General features: G+C 38.4%; 1 protein-coding gene across 1 annotated transcript in view; it reads left to right on the top strand.

Moving 5' to 3' along the window:
- CRB1 (crumbs cell polarity complex component 1) overlaps positions 1-26,126 on the top strand; it is a 282,452-nt gene that overhangs the window by 135,345 nt on the left and 120,981 nt on the right. Inside the window, exons 3-6 of the mRNA XM_061185280.1 lie at positions 3,652-4,233; positions 14,828-15,023; positions 17,618-17,757; positions 22,921-23,103. Of these exons, the coding sequence (XP_061041263.1) occupies positions 3,652-4,233; positions 14,828-15,023; positions 17,618-17,757; positions 22,921-23,103 (1,101 nt within the window). The remainder of the gene's footprint in view (positions 1-3,651; positions 4,234-14,827; positions 15,024-17,617; positions 17,758-22,920; positions 23,104-26,126) is intronic.

Here is a 26,126-nt window from a genome sequence, read left to right as displayed (position 1 = left end):
TAGAGGAAAACTGTCGGCTGCCAGAAAGACTCCACGGAAGATAATTGTGAAAATCTTCTCACTCTTGTGTGATGAACCAGTCAATCATTATCTTCTCCATCTTCTCATCACCCAGTTGGTGGCCAGACCACATTAAAAAGAACAACTTCTCTAAACTCAAAGTGGATTAAAGACCTAAATGTAAGGCCAGACACTATAAAACTCTTAGAGGAAAACATAGGCAGAACACTCTATGACATAAATCACAGCAAGATCCTTTTTGACCCACCTCCTAGAGAAATGGAAATAAACAAATGGGACCTAGTGAAACTTAAAAGCTTTTGCACAGCAAAGGAAAACATAAATAAGATGAAAAGACAACCCTCAGAATGGGAGAAAATATTTGCAAATGAAGCAACTGACAAACGATTAATCTCCAAAATTTACAAGCAGCTCATGCAGCTCAATATCAAAATAACAAACAACCCAATCCAAAAATGGGCAGAAGACCTAAATAGACATTTCTCCAAAGAAGATATACAGATTGCCAACAAACACATGAAAGGATGCTCAACATCATTAGTCACTAGAGAAATGCAAATCAAAACTACAATGAGGTATCATCTCACACCGGTCAGAATGGCCATCTTCAAAAAATCTACAAACAATAAATGCTGGAGAGGGTGTGGAGAAAAGGGAACCCTCTTGCACTGTTGGTGGGAATGTACATTGATACAGCCACTATGGAGAACAGTATGGAGGTTCCTTAAAAAACTAAAAATAGAACTACCATACGACCCAGCAATCTCACTACCGGGCATATACCCTGAGAAAACCATAATTCAAAAAGAGTCATGTACTACAATGTTCATTGCAGCACTATTTACAATAGCCAGGACATGGAAGCAACCTAAGTGTCCATTGACAGGTGAATGGATAAAGAAGATGTGGCACATATATACAATGGAATATTACTCAGCCATAAAAAGAAATGAAATGGAGGTGTTTGTAATGAGGTGGATGGAGTTAGAGTCTGTCATACAGAGTGAAGTAAGTCAGAAAGAGAAAAACAAATACCATATGCTAACGCATATATATGGAATCTAAAAAAAAATGGTTCTGAAGAACCTAGGGGCAGGACAGGAATAAAGACACAGACGTAGAGAACGGACTTGAGGAGATGGGGAGGGGGAAGGGTAAGCTGGGACGAAGTGAGAGAGTGGCATGGACATATATACACTACCAAATGTAAAATAGATAGCTAGTGGGAAGCAGCCACATAGCACAGGGAGATCAGCTCGGTCGGTGCTTTGTGTCCACCTAGAGGGGTGGGATAGGGAGGATGGGAGGGAGACTGAAGAGGGAGGAGATATGGGGATATATGTATAGCTGATTCACTTTGTTATAACGCAGAAACTAACACACCATTGTAAAGCAATTATACTCCAATAAAGATGTTAAAAAATAAAAAAAGAAAGACAGCAATGCTCCTACCCGTGGGCAAAGTCATGGTGGCTTACAGTACAGATAGCACCAGCCCCGTGCACTGCATGCAGGGGATCGAGCAACTGGCTCTCTTCCTTTGGAGAGTGTTGTTTCATGAATGCAAGATTAGAGAATGATTAACGAAGAATTAACATTAATAATATTACCAATTATAAAAACTAACAATTGTAAAATCCTTGCTATGAGATAGGTATAAAGTCAAACATTTTGCATGGATTATATCACGTCATCACCAGAAAATAAAATAAAAAACAACAAAAAACAAACAAGCAAACAAAAAAACTAAAAATAGAACTACCATACGACCCAGCAATCCCACTACTGGGCATATACCCTGAGAAAACCATAATTCAGAAAGAGTCATGTACCACAATGTTCATTGCAGCTCTATTTACAATAGCCAGGACATGGAAGCAACCTAAGTGTCCATTGACAGGTGAATGGATAAAGAAGATGTGGCACATATATACAATGGAATACTACTCAGCCATAAAAAGAAACGAAATTGAGTTATTTGTAGTGAGGTGGATGGACCTAGAGACTGTCATACAGAGTGAAGTAAGTCAGAAAGAGAAAAACAAATACCATATGCTAACACATATATATGGAATCTAAGAAAAAAAAAATCATTCTGAAGAACCTAGGGGCAGGACAGGTATAAAGATGCAGACATAGAGAATGGACTTGAGGACACGAGGAGGGGGAAGGGTAAGCTGGGACGAAGTGAGAGAGTGGCATGGACATATATACACTACCAAATGTAAACCAGATAGCTAGTGGGAAGCAGCCGCATAGCACAGGGAGATCAGCTCGGTGCTTTGTGAGCACCTAGAGGGGTGGGATAGGGAGGGTGGGAGGGATAGGGAGGGTGGGAGGGAGACGCAAGAGGGAGGGGATATGGGGATATATGTGTACGTATAGCTGATTCACTTTGTTATACAGCAGAATCTAACACAAAATTGTAAAGCAATTATACTCCAATAAAGATGTTAAAAAAAACACAACTTCTCTTTCTGCAGGAAGAGAGGGAAGAGATTTATCATTTTACATATTTACCAATGTTTACATGCTATTTTCTTCTGACAGTAGTTGATTTATGTCTCATAAGAGCAAACTATTCATTTTGTAATTTTTAAAATTATAAGCCTGTACTCTTACCCGCTATTATATTAGTGAGTAATATTGTGAGACAGGAAGTAAAAATAAGAGAATGATGTATTAGATAAATCCACATGCAAAAGACAGTGTTTTGTGAGCTGATGCAATTGAGTTGCCAAATCATAAAAATTCTCAATATACACGATTAAGAAAATAACAGTGCTGTGATCATAATGTGTGTAGATTCAGGGAAACTTTGTACACATGCAGATATCCAATGAATTTGGAAAAGAATCATAGAATTTTTGCTTTCTTGCAGGTTATCATTCCAATTAGAATTTTAAAAATGTATCCCTAGAACAGAGAAGCTTTCAGAAAATTGAAAGTCCATAAACTTTACAACATCTGCTTCCTTGCGGTGGGACTTAATCTGTCATCTCTAAGATGTACACAATATTGTGTTGCTGTGAGGATTATAAATAATATCTGTGAAACACCTGACATGCTTGGTACAGAGAGTAGACCTTCCACAAATAGTTGGTATTTTCTTTCATTTTTATATTTTCACTTTTCTATGCTTTTCTTTTTAGAGCATAAATGGTGATTGTGATAAACAGTCATAAGCCAAAGTATAGTATTCATTCAAATATTAGTTTCAGTTAGTATATTCAGAGACAATTTTGTATCTCATCTCCCAGTATACCCCCAAAATTCTCCATGAGAGAATGTGAATTTCAAAATTTGGGATTTATGGGACAGTTTAACAATTCACCCCATTGCTCAACAGCACTTATACCTGAGAAAGGAAAATGCAGGAGAAGCAAAGAATCTGAAACCAGCCATTTTTGTTTCTTATTAGCAGCTATATGAAAAAAAATGACAGATCATCATTAATGACAAAAGTCATTATTAGACATCATTTGACAAATTCATCACCAGAATGCAGTCAATTTTGTATTTCATTGAGTTTCTTTGAGATGCATGAAGAGCAGAAAGAAGGAACTTCTTTCATTTATTGTCCACCATTTATTTGTAAGCTTCATCCTGATATTTTTTATTTCCTTGTAGATTCCTTTTGCAATAAAAATGACACCAAGTGCCTCTCAACTTCTTGCCACAACGATTCTGCATGCAAGGATTTTTCAAAAGACGGCAGTTGCCATTGTTCAGGCACGGCCATTAATTTGGACAAAGACTGTGACCATGAGAAAGACCCTTGCTTCTCCAGTCCCTGTCCAGGAAATGCCACTTGTGTGAGCGCCCCAGGAGAGAGGAGGGTTCTGTGCAGATGTCCTCCTGGGTACAGTGGGACCACCTGTGACACGGCCATTGCTCCCTGCGGCACCAACTCCTGCCAACACGGAGGCTTTTGCCATCAGGACCCTGTGCGCCCTGTGTGCATCTGCCCTGTTGGATATGCCGGAAGATTCTGTGAGCTGGACCACGATGAGTGTGCGTCCAGCCCCTGCCACAACGGTGCTGTGTGCCGGGACGGAATCAATGGCTACTCCTGCTTCTGTGTCCCAGGCTATCAAGGCAGGCACTGCGACTTGGAAGTGGACGAGTGTGTGTCAGAGCCCTGCAAGAACGAGGCCACGTGCCTCAACGAGATAGGACGGTACACTTGCGTCTGTCCCCACGATTACTCCGGTAAGTGTGATTCCACTCGAATCCCAGATGATGTAATTAGCATTCTCTTTAATGTGACAGAAGCAGAAGTGACCTATTATGTCCCATCCAACTGCTTATGAAAATGGCCTTGACAGGAACTCATCAACAGATAGAAAGCTTCCTAAACTACTGAAAATCCACTGAGCTTAAGCATTTGTGTACTGTCACTGTCTGTTGTTTTAAATGGAGTCCTACATTGTTTAAAACATAGATTCAGCCTAGAATTAGTGGGCTCTGCAGGACCTAGCCTTCCGGGTCAGGGCAGTACAGGCTCCCCAGCAGAGCAGATGCCCTTCGTCCTAGCTAACCTAAACATGAGCCCTCTCCTGCCACCACAGCCTGGTGGGGGCAGGCCACAGGATGGATATGGGTAGATGGGTTTCTAGTGTCGAAGTGTGATAAACACACCAAGGATAGCAAGGCTGACGGAGCATGGTGGATGAGATAAGTCATGAGTTTACTCATAAAGAAGTCACTTCTTGTTGAGTCTCTTGGAAATAGCAAGTAATAGTCCCTCATACCTATTCACAAAGTTTCTGCTGATGTTGATTTAATAATAGAGTAACAAGCAGCTCATTCATTACAAGCTACGTGCTGTTCATTATCCTCACGCTGTCTCCATTCCTCCCCCCTCTCGCCATTCTCCTGAGTCAGCTGCCCATTTAGGTCAGTTTTTCATGCCAACCGTCTTCCTTACACCGTTTTACTCTGTGGATTTTCCATCTACTATAAGGGGTCTTTGCTTTCTCACGTTCGTTCTAACTTCCGCTCACCACTTTCCCGGGCTTCCTAACTACTAGCTCTGTGACATCATTCTCCTGTTATGCCTCTTTTTCCCTTAGTTCGTGCCACTTTTGTAGCCTCCTGGGGTATTTGGCTTTCAACTTGCCTTTTCCCAACCCTTTGACACTTACTTCTTGGTCTTGTCATTCTTTTTCCAAGTATGCTAAGCAATATAATTATTTAAAAAATATTCCCCTTCAAAATTTGTACCAGAACCCTCCAGGATCATTTTGCTAATATTACAGATTCTAGAAATGTCTATTTTACAAAGTAGACATATCCCTAGTGGCTCTGATATAAAATTTGCTCCCTCTCCCTTGACCTTCACCTTCAGCTAATCTTCAAATTCTGTTGTTTTGACATCCAGGAGGTCTCCCAAATTGAGCTCATCCACTCTGTTACCAGTGCCTTGCCTCATGCCGTCAGATCTCTTGTGTGAAGCACAGTTCATTCTCCAGAATGTACTCTTATCTTCCCCAACTGGTTCTGAACAATGCCTCCAAAATAATCCTTCTAAAATAGACCTGGCTGTGCTGTTCCCTTCTGAAGGGCCTTGAGAGCTCCCCACTACATAGAGACCAATTTTAATGTCTCACTAAAAACCCTCCATAATTTATCCCTTACTTATTGGTCATATCTCCACCCACCATTCCACCAAAGTATTCTATTTCCTCAAGGCATCTTCACTCTTTATTCTAGTGGCTTCCATCCTTCTAGAAGGCCCTTCCTCGATTCACAATATCTACTCTGTGAAGTTCTTCTTTACTTTCAATCCTCAGTTCACCACCCAGCTCAAGAAGTATTTCTGACTTACTAGTAGCTATGTAGTAATTATGATTATTTATTACTTCCATAGTAGTTTGCACCTCTATTAAAGAACTTCCTGTATTCTGTCCTCTTCTTCAGATAATCTGTGTTTTTGTCTCCTCCCACTAAAGTGTTAGTTTTGAAAGAAGTCATTTCTTATATTTGTTCTTTAATTCATCAATACTTTGGGGGTATTTATTATATTAAGTTAGTGAATTAAAAAGAGTAGTACTCAGCACAGTGAATAATGGTGGCTTAATAAACTGTTAGTGAATTGTTCTAATTAATTCTTCCTTATCTTTCTGGGCACCCTTCCTAGTAATGAAACTGATGTATAATAAATAGATATTAAACTAGATTTTACTTTCTCTTTTACTTTATGCATACTTTATGGTGGTAGAATGCTTGTGTCAAGTGGAGAATTATTTTGTTGAGTGCCTTTGAATTACCAATACTATGCTAAAAGTTATGGGGCATACTAAAGGAGCTTATAAAACAGTACTTCTACATGAAAAAACCCTTTGTTCATATGCCATACTATCATATCCATTCTTTTAATTGAGTTATAGCAATTGATTTCAATTATTAAGTTTTTAAAGTATTTTTTTTATTGAGGTGCCGTTGATTTGTAACATTATATGTTTCATACAAACAGCATTATATTTCTACTTTTGTATACACTGCAGTGTGCTCACCACCAAAATCAATTTTATTAATTTTTGAATAAAAATGAGAAGTAAATTTTTGTAGGGCTGGTTTGGGATTGCTTCTGTTTATAAAGGTCACATTTAAAAACCACTATAGTTTATTAAGATAATATCTTCGGTTTCCTGCTCCTAATACAATATCCTGAATGGTGACTAAAGGGAATAGATGTGAGATCAAATGTTTCAGCCATTTTAACTACGGTTTTCTGAAACAGTCTTATAATTGCAGAAACACAGCTTGAAAAATTATGTTTTACAGTCTACGTGTTTTTACGTTTACATTTTAATTTAATTGGATTGTAATGAATGTTTTAAGTGGTTTAAATTTAGGCATAAAAGATGTCAAAGGTGTGTCCCAAATGTGAAATGTAGTAAGACTCCATCATAAGGCATTTCACTGTGCAATAAATTAATGTATCCTGTGGCTGCATCATATCCCTGCTGGGCCTAATAAGAATCAATGCCTTTTCCTCACTAAAACATGCAAAGTCCACAATGAGGACACTTCCCTTGCCCAAACCCTGATACAAAAGTGTTGTTCCCTATTTAAATATGTTCTCCTTTTGTTTTCCAAGAAATCAGCTACATTTTATTATTTCAGCTTTTCAAGGGACATATTTACAACTTACCTGCAAACAGCATTTCAGTGAATGACTCAGAAGGCAGTAAGAACCAGGTCTATTATTAGCTGGGTAGGCTTGTTCAGATAGGTGTGGTTTAGGCTTGATCACCAGTCTCCTCCCACAGTGAGGTAGCCCGCGTCTGGGATCTCCTCCGTGGTTCTCAGGCCTGACCGCACAGAAGCAACTCCCCACAGAGCTCTGAGCCAGAGGTGCTCGTTTCTGCCTCCCGAGAACCACATTTAGCTGATGGTTCTAGCCAGGCTGGGAGCCAGAAATTAAGTTTATGTGAACCTAATTGGAAAATTTTCTTGCACAGTCCCAACCTTCAGACCCTCAAGGAAGCTTGTTTTTTTGGTGCTGTCCTGTGGTTGCCAGTGTTCATGGCAGCCCAGGCCAATTAATGAGAAACCCAAAGAAGGTCTATAGAATCAGGGAAAAAGCTGGAGCTGAAAAGGACAGAAGGAAGCCCTCGGCCCTCAGCACCGGTTCGCAGACGCTCCGGGTCGCCCCGGCCCTCCTGACGCATCCCGGAAACTATATCACAGGCCCGAGCTGTCGCGGGCCATGTCCAAATTTAGAGTGATCATAAAGAACCCGGCTTACAGGAAAAAGCCCGCGTTCCTCTCAGCAGCAGAGCCAGAAAACGCAATAAAATTTCGAAGACAGGGAGGCAGGAGAGGAAAGAGTGGTAGCACTTGGAGAGAGAGTTCACCCTGCGGGGCTCCTCTGCTCTGCGCCTCCTCCCGGGTGATTCATGAGCTACAGCAGCGGGCTCCGAGCGGCGCTCCAGGTGCTGGCGGGAATCTGCGCTGCGTAAGCAAAAACTCCGTTTCAGCTGAAAGCGAACAGCGGCCAACTTTTTTTAATGAAAAGAATATTAGCTTTGAGCATGTGACTGATTTTAGTTCAAGGGCTTGCAATGGATCATTCTGTAATTGAAGTCTTCGTTAGAATTAGCCCGATTGACTAATGAACGTTTTTCACGTTAAAATGCCTGCAGCATGAGAAAAATAGAGCTACAGGAGGGCAGGGGGAAGGCCAGTTGGGTGCATGGTGAAGCAAAACAAAATAGGAAAATATCTTAGTTCCTCAACTGTAAAACAGATCTTTGGTATAAAAATAATCTTTTGTGAAATAAGAAAAAACACTATATTAAATGTACTTATCGACTGTAAGATCCATCTCTATTTCAGAAACAAAAATATATGAAGAAATTCACTTTATATTCAAGAAAATGTCTTAGTATACGGAGACCAGTTAGCACATGGAGACTAGTTAGAAAGGCATTGCAAGACCAGGTGTAAGACATGAGGACCAGGCCTGGAAGAGAGGTATAGGCATGTAAGGGAAGAGTAGGTGTACCATCCCTAGGAAGAAGACTCGCTGACATTTATCAAAGCCGGAATATTTCCAAACTTATTTTACCAACAAATAACTTGAAATCCCTAATATGAAAATGAGAATGCATTAAAAGTTCAATTGCCATTTCCAGCTTAATGAATTTATAATCTCTACCAGTGGTTCTCAAACTTTAGCATGCAACAGACTCACTATTAAAGTACGGTTTCCGATTCAATAGCTCTGAGGTGGGGTCCAAGAGCTGCATGTATAGCAAGTTCCCAGGTGGTGCTGATGCTGCTAGTTTGGGGACCACACTTTGAGAACCACAGATGTAGACAATTACGTGGATTCTCATGTGGCATCCTTGATTCTTATTTCACAAACTTTATGAGATGAGGAAAAAGAGTCAACACAAAGTAGTTATATGTATATTTTAATATACTTATATTTTATTTTATATATTTTATTTTACATACTTATATATTTATTTTATATATACAGTGTATACATATGTATATATACTATTTATTACTGGAAACAGTTCCAGATAAATGATATGGGTAAAAATAAATATTTGTTGAATTCATTCAGTCATTAATTTAGTGAACAAGCACATATGTATATATTGAGTCCCTGCAATGTGTCAGGCATTGTTTTGTTTCTGTAAATATAATAAGAAAAGTGATGAAAAAGTCCCCTTACATTCAAGAAGGAAGAGATAGACATGTATAAAATAAGTAATAGGTAGGTAAAAATATGTAGTAGGGTAGGTGGTGATAAACTCAGTGGAAAAATGTAAAACAAAAAAAGAGGGAATTAGGGATTAAACTTTAGGTAGAATGACCAGGGAAGGCCTCACTGAGAAGTTGACAGGAGAATAAAGTTCTAGGGAGGTGAGGAAGGGAGTCGGGCAAATGCCTTGTGGAATAGCACCCCTGGAAGAGGAATAGCAAATGCAAAGGCCCTGAGGCAGAGTCCTTGGAATGCTAGAGAAGCAGCAATGAGATCTATGTGATTGGAGTGGAGTGGGCAAGGAGGAGACATAATAGGGTCAGATTATTGAGACTTATAGGTCATGGTAATGACTTTGGCTCTTCCTCTACGTGAGATGGGAAGTTGTTGGAGAGTTTTTTGTTTTTTGTTTTTTTTAATTTTTATTGAAGTATAGTTGATTTACAATGTTGTGTTAGGTTCAGGTGTACAAGAAAGTGAATTGGTTTCTTTTCCATTATAGGTTATTATAAGATATTGAATATAGTTCCCTGTGCTATACAATAGGTCCTTGTTGTTTATCTATTTTATATGTAATAGTGAGTATCTGTTAATCCCAAACTTGTTGGAGAGTTTTGAGCAGAAGACTGAAATGGTTTGACTCGCATTTTATTTATTTATTTAATTTATTTTTGGTTGCGTTGGGTCTTAGTTGCAGCACGTAGGATCTTCGTTGAGGCATGCAGGATCTTTCGTTGTGGTGCACGGGCTTCTCTCTAGTTGTGGCACGCAGGCTCAAGGGCGTGTGGGCTCTGTAGTTGTGGTGCACGGGTTCCAGAGTGCCTGGGGCTGTAGTTTGCGGCTCACGGGCTCTAGTTGAGGCACACAGGCTCAGTAGTTGTGGCACGTGGGCTTAGTTGCCCCATAGCATATGGTATCCTAGTTCCCCAAAATCCTAGTTCCCCGACCAGGGATCGAACCCCCGTCCCCTGCATTGTAAGGTGGCCTTTTTACCACTGGATCACCAGGGAAGTCCCTTGACTTGCATTTTAACAAAATGTCTTTGCTTATTATGTTGAGGATACGCTGAAGGGAGAGGTTAAGGTAGAATTAGGGTGCCCAATGGAGAGTAATACAATAATCCAAGTAAATGGACTATTATTTGAGAGGAAAGAGTGAAAGAGAAGTATCACAATAGCACCTTTTTTCCTTTAAAATTTAGGACAGAAATGAACACTGAAGGATCACGGATCACGCAAACGAAATGAGAGCACACCTTCCCCGGCCTGCTCTCTTCTGCCCTCTGGCGGGATGTCCAGATTATTCAGCACAGGTCTATCCTTCACAATATTTCTAGCAACCATGCAGGCTTCCTTAGAAGTTTAGATCAACCATATCGTCATGCAGCGTCTTTCACATCCACACCTGAAACTTACCCTACTTCTCTGCGTCACATGATGGTTACTCATTTTAAATTTCCTATCAGAGCTTTTTTTTTTTTTTTTGATAATTCTTCATGTTCTTCTCTGAGCTTTCTCCAGTAGTCCTCACCTCTGATTCTAAGAGGTAGCTAACTCTGACACTGCAATTACAGTGGCATTTATTAAAGGCATATTTTGAATTTCAGTCAGTGTGGAGATTAGAACTTATTCTTGATGTTCCATCATGCCTAAATGTATTTTTGATCAACTAAAGCACTTTGAAGCATCTATGATGAATCAAGTGGGTAATTTAATGGTCATGAAAATAATCTGGGAAAAATAAAAGTATTATATATTACAAAATATAAGCTTATTTCATGAGAAATAATATTATTATCGTTACTATTGAAAGTTTTTTTTACTGAAACTATAATCCTGATTATAAAATTAAGACATAAAACTTGATGAACTTACATCAATTTACTGGGAATAATTTTTAATAAATAGTCCATATTTATATAAACATACTCAATATATGATACCAGTTTAAATAACACTTAAATATTGATTCTGTGAGCACCTACCTAGATATCTCAAATTTTACTCACCATGTAATATACCCATAACAATTATCTTTCAGACCTCAAAGGAAAATAATGTATAACAGCCTAAAGAGAAATTCTGAATTTCACAGGCTGTATCTTTATTTTATCAAAGGAAAATGGTTGTTTTTCTATATGCTCTTAATTATTAAATTGACCAACTTTTGGTGGTGTCATGTAAAGGCAATTAAACACTGTTCAGGCCTTTGCTCAGGACTAGAGCCATTTGAAATAGTTTTTATGAAGAAATGTAGTTTCTGGCTTTTGACAAATGTTTGTTGAATGAGTGCACAAAATAACGAATGCTATTTGCTCAGCAAATATTTATCACAGCCTTGCAAGGCACTGGACACTGTGCCGGACCGTGGAAATATAAAGATGACTAAGGTAAAATTTATTCAGGGAGGAGGAGTGTAAACAAAAATTACAATCTCTCTCTGAACAGAGTGCAGAGGAAGCACAAGGGGAGATGCGCTCAGAGTCAGGAAACGCTCGAGAGAAGAAGTGGGCCATGAGCAGAGCAGGGCTGCACCACTTCCGGGATGTAGAGCTGAGGCTTTTGTCCTCTGGCTACACTTATTATCATTATTGTATGAATAACAGTGAGCTGAATGCAAGGGGGAAGGACGGCAGAGATGTTTTAGAAAGGTGTGATGTCTCTCCCGTCGTGTTTGCTCTGATGATTGGCTTGTGGTTTAGGCAGTAGTTATGGATGGCGTGCTCCATCCTAAACTCTGTCTCTCTCCAACTCCTCCTCTTAGTGCCTTCCCAGCTATGAGCAGGGTGTGCAGGGAGTTTTTCTTTTGTTTCATACAGAATTATAAACCAATTCCAACAGATTGGTTGGGTTCCTGGATGAATTTTGTGAAAGAATTTTACAGTTATGAATTTTCCATTTATTAGACAATCAGCCACAGAAGTGCTACTCAGTGTAACTGCATTCAATTTCTACTGCTACCTAGAGTTATAATGACATGGCGCCATACATAGTAACACTAGTCATAAAAAGAATGTTTCCAGATAGACTGGACCACACTGTGTAGGTATGTTTTTGAAGGTCAATTAACTGTCTATACTTAATGGCTGCATGCATGTAACAGTAAACATCCAAATGAAAACTGAAAATCATAGTTAGTTTTCCAGATGTTTTACCTATGAAGCCAAGCATCTGGAAAAACAAAAACATCTGGATGACTGACTGTACTTATCACTTTTCACCCAGCCATTTTGGCATCATGCAGACATAGACCAAATCTCTTTTTTTTTCCATATCAGTAGCAGTGAAAAGCTGCAGTAAGAATCACATTGTTAAGTAATATTAAGAGTAATACAAACAAATCAAATAAATCCAAAGTAAATAGTTGTTTGAACTGAAATTGTATTTAAGTTATTGAAACACGTTCTTATACATGCATCAGGATCACTTTAAAGCTAAAGCATTTGAACGACATTGTTATAAATGGAGCTGCAGTATTTAAAATAATGGTTTATAATGTATTTCTTAAGCATTAGGAAATAATCTGGGTGTATAACAGATGAATATATGAATTTTATTTGAATTATGAAATAAAATTTAGGAAAGTGTTAACAAGTTTTAAACCACTGGTTTGGCTTTTATATGTTAATAGTTTTCAACAAATATAGATGACTAAAATACCAAAGGACATAATCCAAAGGTATTATGGAGAGGTGGATTGACTAGGAGGAGACAGGGATGGCAGAGACACTGTCACTTACTAGCTATGGAACACAGGCAAGTCAGTGTACCTTAAATGTGTTGGGATGGAATAAAAGAACACATGCGAAATCACCTCACCCTGCGTGTGCACATGGTAGCTGTGTAATAAGTGCCAGTTGCCGTCTGCTCAGAGAGCACCCCGGGAGCCCACAGGGATGGATCCTTTCGGGGTGGGCAGAGTTCTCTCTTAGTCCTGACTGATCAGTGTCATTTTAACGGAGTGCTAACACATTATAGTTTCAGTTGCTACATGTGTTTAAAATATAATTATATAAAACTTTAAAAAACTAATGTATCATTTTTATCTTTCATATATTCTTGGAAAGTATTTAAAAAAGAGGTATCTGTTATTGTATTATTTTACATGGCAGAAAAAAAGATACGAAAACATTGCTGAAAAGCTGTTTCAGAGACAGAATGAGACACAGGTCTCCACCGGACAGTTCAGTGCTCTTTCTCTTGCCCTTACTGATACCAATGGAAACAGATACGGAAAATCTCATTCACAGACCGGGTGAGAAATAGCCTCAAATGGCAGGCCGTTTACCTGCAACAAATACTATTCCACAACTTTCCATCTTTAGTGATATAAAATTTAAGTTCTTTTTCCTCTCAGAAAACAATCAAATTTAATATGCTGGCGTCTCTTTTCACTTCCGCATTTGTAGAATCTAGTCACAGTTGTAAATGGCAGGTGGTGTTAGAATATCCTATTGTATTTCCTATCAGGAAAGAGGGCACAATATCAATCAAACTACTAAAAACCTCTGAGTTATTTGAAAACTCCTCAATATCATTTTAATACATAATTTATTACCCTGGGTCATAGGCACAGGAATAAAGATGGGCAAGTATAGGTAGCCCCCCTTTTGTGTCTTTTAAAACCTATGTGAAAATTTGATGACTGTGTATCAGATACTGTTTTGGCAGATTCAGTAGGGTAGTTTGCTATCTCAGTGTGACCATTTTTGTAAATCTTAAACTTGGTTTGCTTAGAAAATAATCTTCACCTACTATTTGGGCAAGGGGGTAAATACAGATTTTTTTAAAATGTGATGTTACCTTAAAATGAAGTAGCTTCTAATAATACCACTAATTACAACGAGTTTAAGTCACAAATTGAATTTCTATTTAAAAGCAGCATTTTACAACACTATAGAAAATGTAAATATTTCTGTGCATAAGGGGCACTTAAGGAAAGAATTGCACATCATATTTGTACAATAAATTTTGTGGAAAGAACAAGTACTTTTTTTTTCTCTAGCAAACACTTAGTATACACCAGGTACTATCATAAACACTTTAGAACACACTGTAATTGTAATAATTATCCTATGGGGTAATTACAACTATTGGTCCCATTTTTCAGGTGAAGAAACTGAGGTAAGGAAAGGTTAAGGAACTTTCCCAAGGTCACACAGCTAAAAGAGGCTGTGCCAAGATCCCAACCCAGGCCGTTTGGCTTTGGAGTCTGAGCTTTTACCCACTGTTCAATATGACGCCTATTAAAAATAATCTAAAGACATTGGCCGGTCCCCTTCAGGCTTCTAACAAAAGTACAGTAAACAATTACTTTGTCCTAAGAATGATTTGTGTCCTCGGACCAAAAAGCCACGAGCTGTTGTATGCAATAGTTCTTTGTAAGTGACAGCTGCTCTGCTTTGTGAACGTCCCACAAGCATGCCAGAAAGTTAATATCAATTACAATTAAGGAGGGAAATTATTTGGGGCAACATCACGTTTCACAAGAGCCTTGCTAAGTAAAGCATTGCCAAAGAGGGAAAATATTAACGCTTTGCTAAAACTTTGCCTTTTTTTTCTGTGCCAACTTTTTTAAAAGGTGTAAACTGTGAATTGGAAGTTGATGAATGTCGGTCCCAGCCCTGCCTCAGTGGTGCAACCTGTCAGGATGCTGTGGAGGCCCATTTCTGTGACTGTGCCCCCGGCTTCCTGGGTGATGGCTGTGAGCTCAGCACTGATGAGTGTGCCAGTGGGCCATGTCTCCATGGAGGGCTGTGCGTGGATGGAGCCAACAGGTACATTTTCTCCTACGTTTGGGTCATTGGCTTGGAGCGAACTCACTGACCAGAAGCTATTGCACCAGTCATTCTGATGAATTTGGAGATCTCACATCGCTGGCTTAAAATGTGCAGATTGCTTTTTATACTTTAAATATAAAAAAGTTGTAACATTCACATTTTATTAAAATAATGCAACCTTTGGACGCCATCTGTCTCAAGAGGGAGCATTTTCCAAGTCATTCTTGTAATAGTCTTGAACTGGTTCTGTTACAGAAAAGCGCCAGCCTTCCAAATCCATGAAACAAATGGAATCTACCTTCTGTATCTTTTGTAGATGGAAAAACAAAGCTAGAGATTATTCTATATGTATATAAGATTGTATTTATAAAATAACAAGCATATAAATCAAGTGGTGAGAAATAAATCCTTTAGGAATTTTATATAAACAGTGTTGGAAAGGGCGTTGATATTAAATTAATTATATCTTGAATTTCTAGGTGTTTGGAGAGTTGGGTGAATACTTTGAAGACAGCAGAACGATGAGAAGTAGCCATGTAATTCTGTTCCAAATTAGAGTCTATCATTGGCTTTTCAGTAAAAACAAAAACAAAAATAAAACAATAAATTACACCTTAATATGATGCATATAATAGATTTGGGTAATGGTAGTTGAATTCATATAAATATTTTTGAAAGAACTTTCTAATACTTATTTAAACCACAAGCATCGAGTTATTAAACACAAGTTTTAACAGCATTAGCATTTAATATTGCCTTGACAGATCCTTCAGTGGCTCAGTGGATGGCAAGATGGGCACTAAAGCTCCCCCTTTACAATAAGGAGTCTAAAGTTCAGGGAAGTTAGGTGACCCCCCCATCCCGCCACAAATTCACACAGTTAATTCTTTGAAAAAGGAGGCCTAGAATTGAACTTTCCTTTATTTAATAAAGAAGATATAATTTATCCCAAATCTGAATTTTAAAGTGAATCAGACTCAAAAGGGCAGCAATAAAAGGCACGTGTGCTTCATATATACCCAGGAAAATAATGTGATTTTAAATAGAGCAAAGTGGTAGAACATTTTTTTTGTAAACTATAACCATTCTCCACGTCTTGCCTGTGACTTTCAGTTACACCCAAATGATTCTCCAGTGGCATGAATCTTCACGCCTGGAGACAGGTAACTGGGCAACACATAGACCAGAAAGGCAGTTTCCACACAAGTGCTCCAGACAAAAGGAGGATGCTCTCCCAGCCATGCTTCACTGTTTCCAGAAAGCATCAGAACAGAAGGCACACAACGCTTTTAATGCCTATGGAAATGCAAACAGAGCAAGGCTGAACCTGCCAGCTTTCCTCTCTTCACCTGAATGTGTGCCATGAATAATTTTTCCATTGTATCCACATCTCTCTTATGACCTAAATTTTGAGATCATTGCAAGGTCAGCAATTACAACCTGACTTTATTTTACCACAGCAAAAAATTTGCTATGAGGAGTGTGGGAATGTCAGAAACTATACCCCATGAAAGGTTCTTGCAGACAAAGGAAGATTCAGATGGAGACTGATTCCGTGAATTGAGGTCCACTAGCCAGCCGTGACCACAGGGCTCTTGTCTCCAATGTCTTACACATAGTAGATTTGTAGTAGGTATTTTTAATTAAGTAAATGGAATAGTGAATAGAGGATTTCTAGCTAGCAAAATTATGTATAAAAATTATAGTCACTTATATTTGCTAATATTTAAGTTTCCTTAGTGAAATCTTAATATCTGTGTTGGTGGTAAATAGACACACAGCCGTGGTGAACAGGACTGTTACTCTTTATACAGTACTAGGTATCCCTCCCCCCAGACACTCATTTTATCTAAGCTGAGTGTGTAAGCCCATGTTTTTGTGATACTAGATCCTCGAGGGGAGACCGTCTAAATTGAAAGCCTATTCTTGATAAAGTGAACAACTCTCCCCAACAGATTTGTATTTTAGGTCTGTCAAATAATCCCACTTAATCAGTGAATGATTACAAATAGCAAGACTAAAATATTCTTGTACTCTGAAAATAAGAAAACATAAGTCACAATTTATATAATGAGAATTTTTCCTGTTTTTTTCATAATTTATTGTTTCATTTTTCATAAGGGACCTCTTTCTGGGCTCTCTATATAAAAAAGTGCCTTGATGATATAAATCAGTCTCTACTGCTTCACAGTATTAACAACTTTATTTGGTACTATTCAGTAGTTTTATTCAGTATTTTCTGCCCTTTGGCATGCCGTGTCCATTCTTTATATGCACATTTAATTATGCCAACAACTCTGTCACAAAGGTACTATTATCTTCAATTTATGGGTGAGGAAATTGAAGTATACAATCATGGTTTCCAAATAATTTTGATTGAAAACTGTACTGTAAAATTTTAAAGATAAAAAGCTATTAATATGGAAATGCATAATGCTTTCAGGCTTATAGAGATGATTCCTCAAGGTTTTTGATAAGTATTAAAACCATGCCATGGGTCTGGGGTTGACAGACAAGTGAAGAGACAGGATAACAATATTTGATCTCAATATGACCAAGAGTTGATGTGACAATTTCATTTTACTCTCCAGGTACAGCTGTAACTGCATGGGTAGTGGATTCACAGGGACACATTGTGAGACCTTGATGCCTCCATGTTGGTCAAAACCCTGTCACAATAATGCTACATGTGAGGACAGTGCTGACAATTACACTTGTCACTGCTGGCCTGGTAAGTGACAAAATATCTTCCACCATTTTTTTTTTTTTTTTTTTTTTTGCTTAGAATAGAAACAAATCGCTTATAGCAAATAGAAACTAAAAATTCTTGTTGCTAAAGGTTTAAAACCAACTCTTTCTTCTAGTTATCATTGTTTAATTTAATTGTATTCTTCAGTGCTCAAACATATCTACTGCTACACTATGCATTGTCTGAAGTAGGTTACCAAGCTGCCCAATCATCAGAATCTTCTGGAAGAAAACACAGAGGAAAAAAAAGTCAATGGAAAGGTCGATTTCAGCATGGTCTTCGTGGAGTAAAATTCACTGGAAGATGCTTCCTTTTCCTCCAAGATGTTTTCCTTGACGCCTAGAATATATTAAAACACATGAAACACTATTAAAATCCTAAGTGCTTGTATTATAATTCATGGAGTCAGTCAGTGTGATCATAATGGTCCCCATAAAGGGTATAGAATGATATTCCAGAAATGGGTGTATTCTCCTAGCCCTTTATAATGTAAAAGACAATACAAGTTACACACACATAAACCATAACTAAAAATTACACTTAAAACGTAATTAGACTTGAGTGTAGAGGTGATACCAGAATCAGTAGGAAACAGTATGTGATACTTGAATCAACAGGCCACCCATAAATATTGATGTTAATTTTGGCAATGAACCTGCTTGACATATTTTAACCTAATTCTTACTAGGATTTTATTGCTAGAAATGAAAGAGCATTTCGTCTCCCTTCTTTCTTGATCCATTGGAAAACACTGATAAATTTATGATTATTTAAAATCTAGCTGTTGCAAGCTTGCTGGTCATCTACCCCCTCCTCCCCACTCACATTAGTGTCTGAGGAAAGGATGACCCTGTGGCTGGGGAGGAGGCATGGAGACCAGGGTCAGTCCTGTCAGTAGCAGCTTCTGATGGAAAGACATCTCATTGCCTGAGGCACGTGTAACACACTTTGGTTAAACACATTTTGTAGGTAAAAACAAAACAAACATAAAAGTATAAAAGGAAGTTTGGAATTCTTCTGTGGCTCAGAAATCTATGTATCTCATGTGTCTTCCCACTTCCAGATAACGAATAGTGCATATTTTTATCCTTTGGTCATTGGCTCTGGTCAGTAGGAAACAGTATGTAACACTTGAATCAACAGGTCCCCTGTAATACTGAATTTTTTCCAAAACATGTTATTCCACATTCTTGTCATCAACCAACACTCAACACTCAATCAACACTCTGGGCAGGACCTCAGTCCCTAAGCAGGGCATGGAGCAGACAGCTTGGGAGCAGGACAAGTCCACCATTTGTTAACCAAGTAAACTAGGGTGAGTTACCTCTTAATTCTTAAATTTCTCATCCACAAATGAAGGATAAACAATAAAACTACTTGTAGTGTTGTTGTGAGGGGTAAAATTATAAAAATAGAGCCTGGCACATATTAGGTACTCAAAGAAAAGGCAACTATGTATTACTACACCCCAAGCTCTACACCAGGAGGTGGAAATTGTGTACGAGAGATGGTTTCTGTGCCCTAAAGGCTTTGTAATGGAGCCCAGCAGTTGAGAGGAGCTGCCTAAAACAAGACCAGCATGTTGCACAGCAAAGCCAGTCCTGGTCTTGTTTTAGGCAGCTCCTCTTAGCTGCCTGGCTCCATTACAAAGCCTGTAGGGCACAGAAACTAACATGGTATTGTGAAGCAATTATACTCCAATAACGATCTATTGAAAAAAAAGACCAGTATGTGTTCCATACATTCAAGCCACATGGATTTCAGGGCCATGATTCCTCATATGAGGAATCTGGACAATCAAAAAGACATGGTTCCTCCTTCCAAGGAGCTTAAATTCTATCTGGGATACAGTGTGAAAAAAATGTGTACAGTACAATTTTGGGTACAATAAGAAGCTCTAATAAATTCTGTAAAAGGGATTAAGGAGAGAAGAGGTTGAGGGATGGCTTGACCAAGGAGGCACCATTTTAGACAACTTGAAAGATCACTAAGCATATCCCAGAAATGTACCCACTAGCCGTGTGACTTTGGCCACGTTACCGCTCTGAGTCTCGGTGTCCTCATCGACAGATAAAGCAGAGATGATAATAATAATATCTACCTCATAGTGTTGTTGTGGAGATAATTCCAGCAATAGAGAAGGAGCTCCTAGCTCAGCCTAGACCATAGGGAGCACTCGATAAATGTCAACTAGATACTAAGATTAGGAGATTGGCCATTCTAGGCCCTATGGCCAGCACGTAGCAGCTTATTACTTATTTAAGGATAGAAGAGAGGAAGAAAAAGAAGAGGGAAAGAAGAAAGGGCAGCAGGCACACATGGAAAAGAGCATGTCCAATTGTGGGACTTTGAGTGACTGTTTAAACTGCTGGACTGCGCAGGGCTGAGGGTAGAGAGATGGGGCTGGGGAGCAAGATGAGACTGAAGCCGGATCACAGTGCTCTTTGTCTGCCCTGCAAACTACGGGGCAGAGAAGTAACATGATCTGACCTGTTAATTTAAAAAGAGCTCTCTGGCACTTGAGTGGAAGGTGATTGAGAGAAATAAGGCTAAAGGCAGGGAATCTGGTGAGAGTTCTGCAATAGTTTAAGTAAGAGATAAGCCAACTGGCCAGAACAAAGACCATAGTGGTGAGGGTGGAGATGAGGGGATGGATGGCCATGAGAGCACTTTAGGAGGTAGAAATGATGTGGGGATTGAGAAAGGGACACCGATTTAGGACAGTTCTACTTCTGAGTTTCTTGGGTCGCTGGATGGATGGTGATTTTGGCTAAAGAGAAAACTCAGAATGTCTTTGTACCCAATTCTCACAGTTATATAGAAAGAGAAGATTTAATGCTACAAGCTACTCCATATCTAAGAAAAGGAGACCATTCCTTTGGATCACGAGACCACTGCCACTGAGCACGATGGCAAGAATCCACTGCTGGAATTGCCCAGGGTCCTCATTTCAAGAGTAATTAATTACAAGAAGGGTTAGTCACCTTAAATGCCTATGTTGAAAGTTTTCCTGTTACCCAGAAAAGATTGGGTTTGTTTTTTTAAAAAAAAACATAATTTAAGAACCCTGGGGTCTTGACTCAGCATCATATTGTTTCTTTGTATAGAGTTTTACAGGAAAACTTGTTAAATCTATTGAATGTAGCCTTGATTGGAGGAATCTATTTATATACATGGTTAAAGGGTACAGCAAACAAAATCCCCACAGGGCCCCAGTGGTGGGGACAGGACTGGTAAGACTATAAATCAGAACCTTCCTAATGTTCAGGATAAGAATAAGACAATGCATGAGCCGGAAAGCCAGAAAGGACTTATGAAGGTTCTAAATTACTTCCTAACCTGGCCTGTGTATGAGTCTTCAAACTTAGAATGAGAAGAAAATTGAAAATAGTCAGAACTTTCTTTAAGTCGACTGTAGCACAACAAGTTTTTATAATGGTTTTGTGACAACCATTATTTAGTGAATATTTGTAGATCCTTAAGTATGAAATAGAAGCACTTAAAAAGTAGACATTCAGACGTAAAAGACTGAGGGTTCTGGGGGAGGGTCACTACCAAGGATTGTGGGACCCTGATCTGACATGTGCTTTTAGTTTCCTTTTCGACTCTAAGTTTCTTCTTCAGACAGCTGACAAATACCCCAGGGGTCAGATGTGACAAAAGTATTACATTGTTGAGCAACGGAATTTATGTTGTGCTCACGATTTGACCTAGGGCCCCATTCAGGTTTTTATTAAAATTACAAAATAAGCGATCACGTCATATTCTCATTATCTGCTTATTAAGAGTTCATCAATTCTCTAGTTTATCTGCTAAGCTAGGATTATCATCTAAATTGTTGATTAGAACTATCTGAATCTCATTCAGACATTGATTGAAGGCCTACTGCTCAGGTGTTGCTCTGTCCTGGAGTGGAGAATAAAAAAACAGTCCCTGCTTTTGTGGAGCTTACAGTCTGTTGAGGGAGACAGCTATCAAATACATCAACAAATGAAAGCTATATATGTAAATAAATTTTAAAAGATAACTATAAAAGTAAGTACATAATAGCAATCATTGTAAGACAATGAAAGGAAAGAATTGGGTATATGAGAGAAAAAAGGATCTTACTTAGAACTGACCATGAGGAAAAGAGATCGTAATAAGAGATGGAGCCTGAAAGCTTAGAGTTGTCCAAGCACAGTCTTGGAGAAGGGTTTTCTAGGAGAGGGAACAATGTTATAAAGGCCCTGGGGTAGAAAACATTCTAGGGACAGGAATGCAGAGATGGGATTAGGGCCAGATAATAAAGGGCCGGTCAGGTTAACGATTTTAAATTTTATTCTGTGTGAAAAGCGAAGCCATTGAATGGTTTTAAAGTAAAGAAATAGCATGATTTGACTTATAACTTTTACAACTCTGAATTGTAAATTTAACATGGATAGACCATGCAAGGGAGTTCAAAAAGCAAGTTGCAGAAGGATGCGTGCAGTACAATTCCAGTTATGTTAACACACACACAGTAAATATATACATATATAGTTTTAACAGGGCATATGTATGTAAAACCAGAGGAATAGTTCTGGTAGGGACTTTCTTTTATCTTTAATATTAAAATGTTTTATAAAGTACTAAATCATTCATGTTTTATTGTTTTTATTCTTGTCCCTAACAAAACGACCCAGCTAAATCCATTCAAATACAAATCAATTTTTTATTGTCTCACTGAGTGTTAAGAAGTAATCATTTACCTTTACTTTGAGTTTTAAGACAAGAATTTAGGGTTGGCTATGTAGATCCTGCTGACTTTACAGCTATTCTCTGGAAAAATATATCATTTTTTTTTTCTTGCTTAACATTCAAACAATTGGAATATTTGAGGAATTGGAGTCTAGTTAAAATGTCCAGGTTAGATCAAGGTTATCCTGAAGTTCCTTGTTTATCCAATCTTTATTAAAAGCATTGATCGATATTATAGGAGTGACTCCATTGTTACTATTACTCATGTTCGTGGAAGCCTCTCTTACCAGATCCCTTGCCAGCTCCTTGAAGGAGGCCCAGCACCTTGTTAACTGGTGCCAGCACAGTGGCCAGCCTCCGGTCAGGCACATACTCTATGGTTGAGGGGCTTTGACTCAGCAGCTTCTCTGAACGTTTATCCCGCAGGATACACGGGGGCCCAGTGTGAAACCGACATCGATGGATGCAGTAGTAGCCCCTGCCAGTCTGATGGGGAATGCGTGGAGCTGTCTTCAGGGGAAGGGCATGGGCGCCTTGCCCAGCTGCTGTCTCTATCCGGCCGCCCCGAAGCCTCAGGTTACATCTGCATCTGTCCACCTGGACTCACAGGTGAGGCCCAGGGCTGGGGAGATGCCTTGACTTTCCAGCGTTTGATGGCAGATGACGCATTCAACCAGATGGTGGATGAGCAGTGAGATCTGTGCTGTATAACCTCTGTTGCTGTGGTGCAAAGGGTCCCCCTTGTGGGCCTGAAAAATACCTCATTTCACATATCATAATTCCTCAGATCATGAGGAAAATGTTAAAAATAGGGATAGAAGAGGTGTACGAAAGGGGAAATACTTGTATACATTATCCTGGGAATTAGAAGCTGACTCAAATTCTTCACCTTATAAACAGAAAATGTTGGAATTTTTATGTCATTAAATTTTATAATGATGTTACATTTTATGTTATTCAAATTTGCTTAAATAAGTTAACGTACTTATATTTACACAGAAAAATTATCTAGCCTCAAGTAATCAAGTATTCTATAGCTAAAGTTGTTCCCTATATCAAATTTAAACGACTCTAACTTGTTCTACAGCATTCTTACTCTAAAATGCAGAGGAAATGTGCACATATGTTTTCCAGTGAACAGTTGTGTTTGTGTCTGCTCCCATTTCTGAAAATTTTCAGAAGTTTGGAGACAGTCCCGTATTTGGTAATGAGTAGCAACTTACCTACAATTGCATGGATACCACTGAGAAAACTAATCACAACCTAGATTTCTATCTTATTCCTTTCTCAATAGATCCAGTAATATCTGAGGAAAATATTTCAGCTGCTATTGGGGATTTCTGAGGACAGAAAATAAGGAATAAGAAAAAAGGGGGAGGGGGTCTATTTATTTGATGGCAGTGTTTGCTGTAAGGTTGCTGTAGAAGATTTCCTTATTCACTGTGCCCTCTATGAAAAATACACAGGGGAAAAGCCTCTCCAGTGTCAACATCAGGATAGGTATTGTTTTTCCTGAATAGCTTCTAGCTTGCATGCTTTTTCCCTTAGTAAAATGTGTGCAAATAAATCTTGATAAATGAAAAACAGCATGAAATAAATCTTGCAATACATCACATTTCCCAACAATGTAAGATGCCAGAAATCTTATAGGTAAAAGTGGGTTCTACAAGCGTATATGTTTTCCTGGAATTTATTTCTGTATTTACCCCACCTCTGAGATTATTTAAATTTCCTGTTTCTTACATTTGCCTTTTTTTGTTTTCTTAATTTTTGTGAATTGTTTGATCCTGGTATAGTGTATGTATTTTTTGTCAGCTACTTTAAATCCCTCTTGGAACAAGGTAAGGGAGTTATAAAATTTTTTATTGGGTTTAGGGTTATAAAGAAGAGATTCTATCAGAGTCAGAGGCCATTGCTAATGTTGCCTTATCAGATGAAAGAACATGGTTGACCAAAGAATCTGCAGATCCAAACAGGAGAGGCAGTGAAATGTTCCAGGGAAGTGTGTTGGCCTTAATTTCTGAAGAGCAGCCAAGAATGACTATATGAGTTAAGAATTCCTGGGCTGCCCCAAGTATGGCTTAATAAAATTGCTTATTTTCTACTCGTGTGAATTCCAAAAATGGGTTCTCATAATCAACTGTCCTTTAAATAGTGATTCAGGATCACAGGTTCCTCTCTTTTTATTCCATCTTCAAAACGTGGTTTCCAAGTTTACCATGCTCTCTTGCAACAAGCAACTGGTGGAGGAAAGACAACGGAGTGTGGCATCTAGAAAGCTTTTTATGGCCCTAAAAGTGGTGACTATGTCTTCTACTCACATACCATTGGTCAAATTTAGTTTTAAGACCACATTTAACTGCAGCAGAGACTGGGAAATCTAGTTTTGTGGTGTACCTAAAATAAAAAGAAAATGGGCTTCATGAACAGTTATCCACTTTGTCTTCTCATTCTTTTGACATTTCTTTTGGCAAAGCAGAAGTTTTAAATTTTAGTGACGTTTATCAATTATTCCTTTCATGGATCATGCCTTCAGTGTTGTATCTAATAAATCAACTTACCCAAGGTTACCTATCAACAGGTTTTCTCCCATGTTATCTTCTAGGTGTTTTGTAGTTTTGCTTTTTGTATTTAGGTCTGTGACCCATTTTGTGTTAATTTTTGTGAAGGGAGTAAGGTCTGTTTCTAGTTTCATTTTTCTGCTTGTGGCCATCCAATTGTTCCACCACCATTTATTGAAAAGACTGTCTTTGTTCCATTGAATTGCCTCTGCTCCTTTGTCAATGATCAGTTGTCTATATTTACATGAATCTATTTCTGGGTTCTCTATTCTGTTCTATTTATCTATTTGTCTGTTCTTTTGCCTGTACCACACTGTCTTGATTACTGTCTTGAAGTCTTGAAGTTGGGTAGTGTCAGTCCTCCAACTGTGTTTTTCTCCTTCAATATTGTGTTGGCTATTCTGGGCCTTTTGCCTCTCCATATAAACTTTAGGATCAGTTTATTGATATCTATGTAACAACTTGCTGGGATTTTTGTTGAGATCTCATTGGGAAAAACTGACATCTTGACAATATTGAGTCTTCCTATCCATGAACGTGGGATATCTCTCCATTTATTTAGTTCTTTGATATCTTTCACCAGGGCTTTGTAGTTTTACTCATATCAGTCTTATACATATTTTGTTAGATTTATACCTAAGTATTTCATTTTGGGGGTGCCAGTGTAAATGGTGTTGTGTTGTTAATTTCAAATTCTACTTGTTCATTGCTGTTATGTAGAAAAGCAATTGACTTTTGTATATTATATTAACCTTGTACTCTGCAACCTTGCTATAATCATTTATTAGTTCCGGGAGGTTTTTTGTCAATTCTTTCATATTTTCTACATAAACAATCATGCTCCTGCCTTTTAAAAAAATTAACATTTGCATGGTATGCCTTTTTCCATCCTTATACTTTCAACTTACTTATTGAATTTGAAGTGAGTTTCTTCTAAATGGCATATTAAAAAGCATATTGTTGGGTCATCCTTTTTCAAAATTATTCTGTCAGTCTCTGCCTTTTAATTGATATATTTAGACCATTTACCTTTAAGTAATTATTGAAATATTAGGGGTGAACGCTGCCATT

Source organism: Eubalaena glacialis, chromosome 3 (assembly GCF_028564815.1).
Source record: "Eubalaena glacialis isolate mEubGla1 chromosome 3, mEubGla1.1.hap2.+ XY, whole genome shotgun sequence".
In the NCBI taxonomy this organism is placed as follows: domain Eukaryota; kingdom Metazoa; phylum Chordata; class Mammalia; order Artiodactyla; family Balaenidae; genus Eubalaena; species Eubalaena glacialis.
The sequence above is the reverse complement of the archived record's forward strand: the minus strand, read 5'-3'. Positions and strand labels throughout refer to the sequence as shown.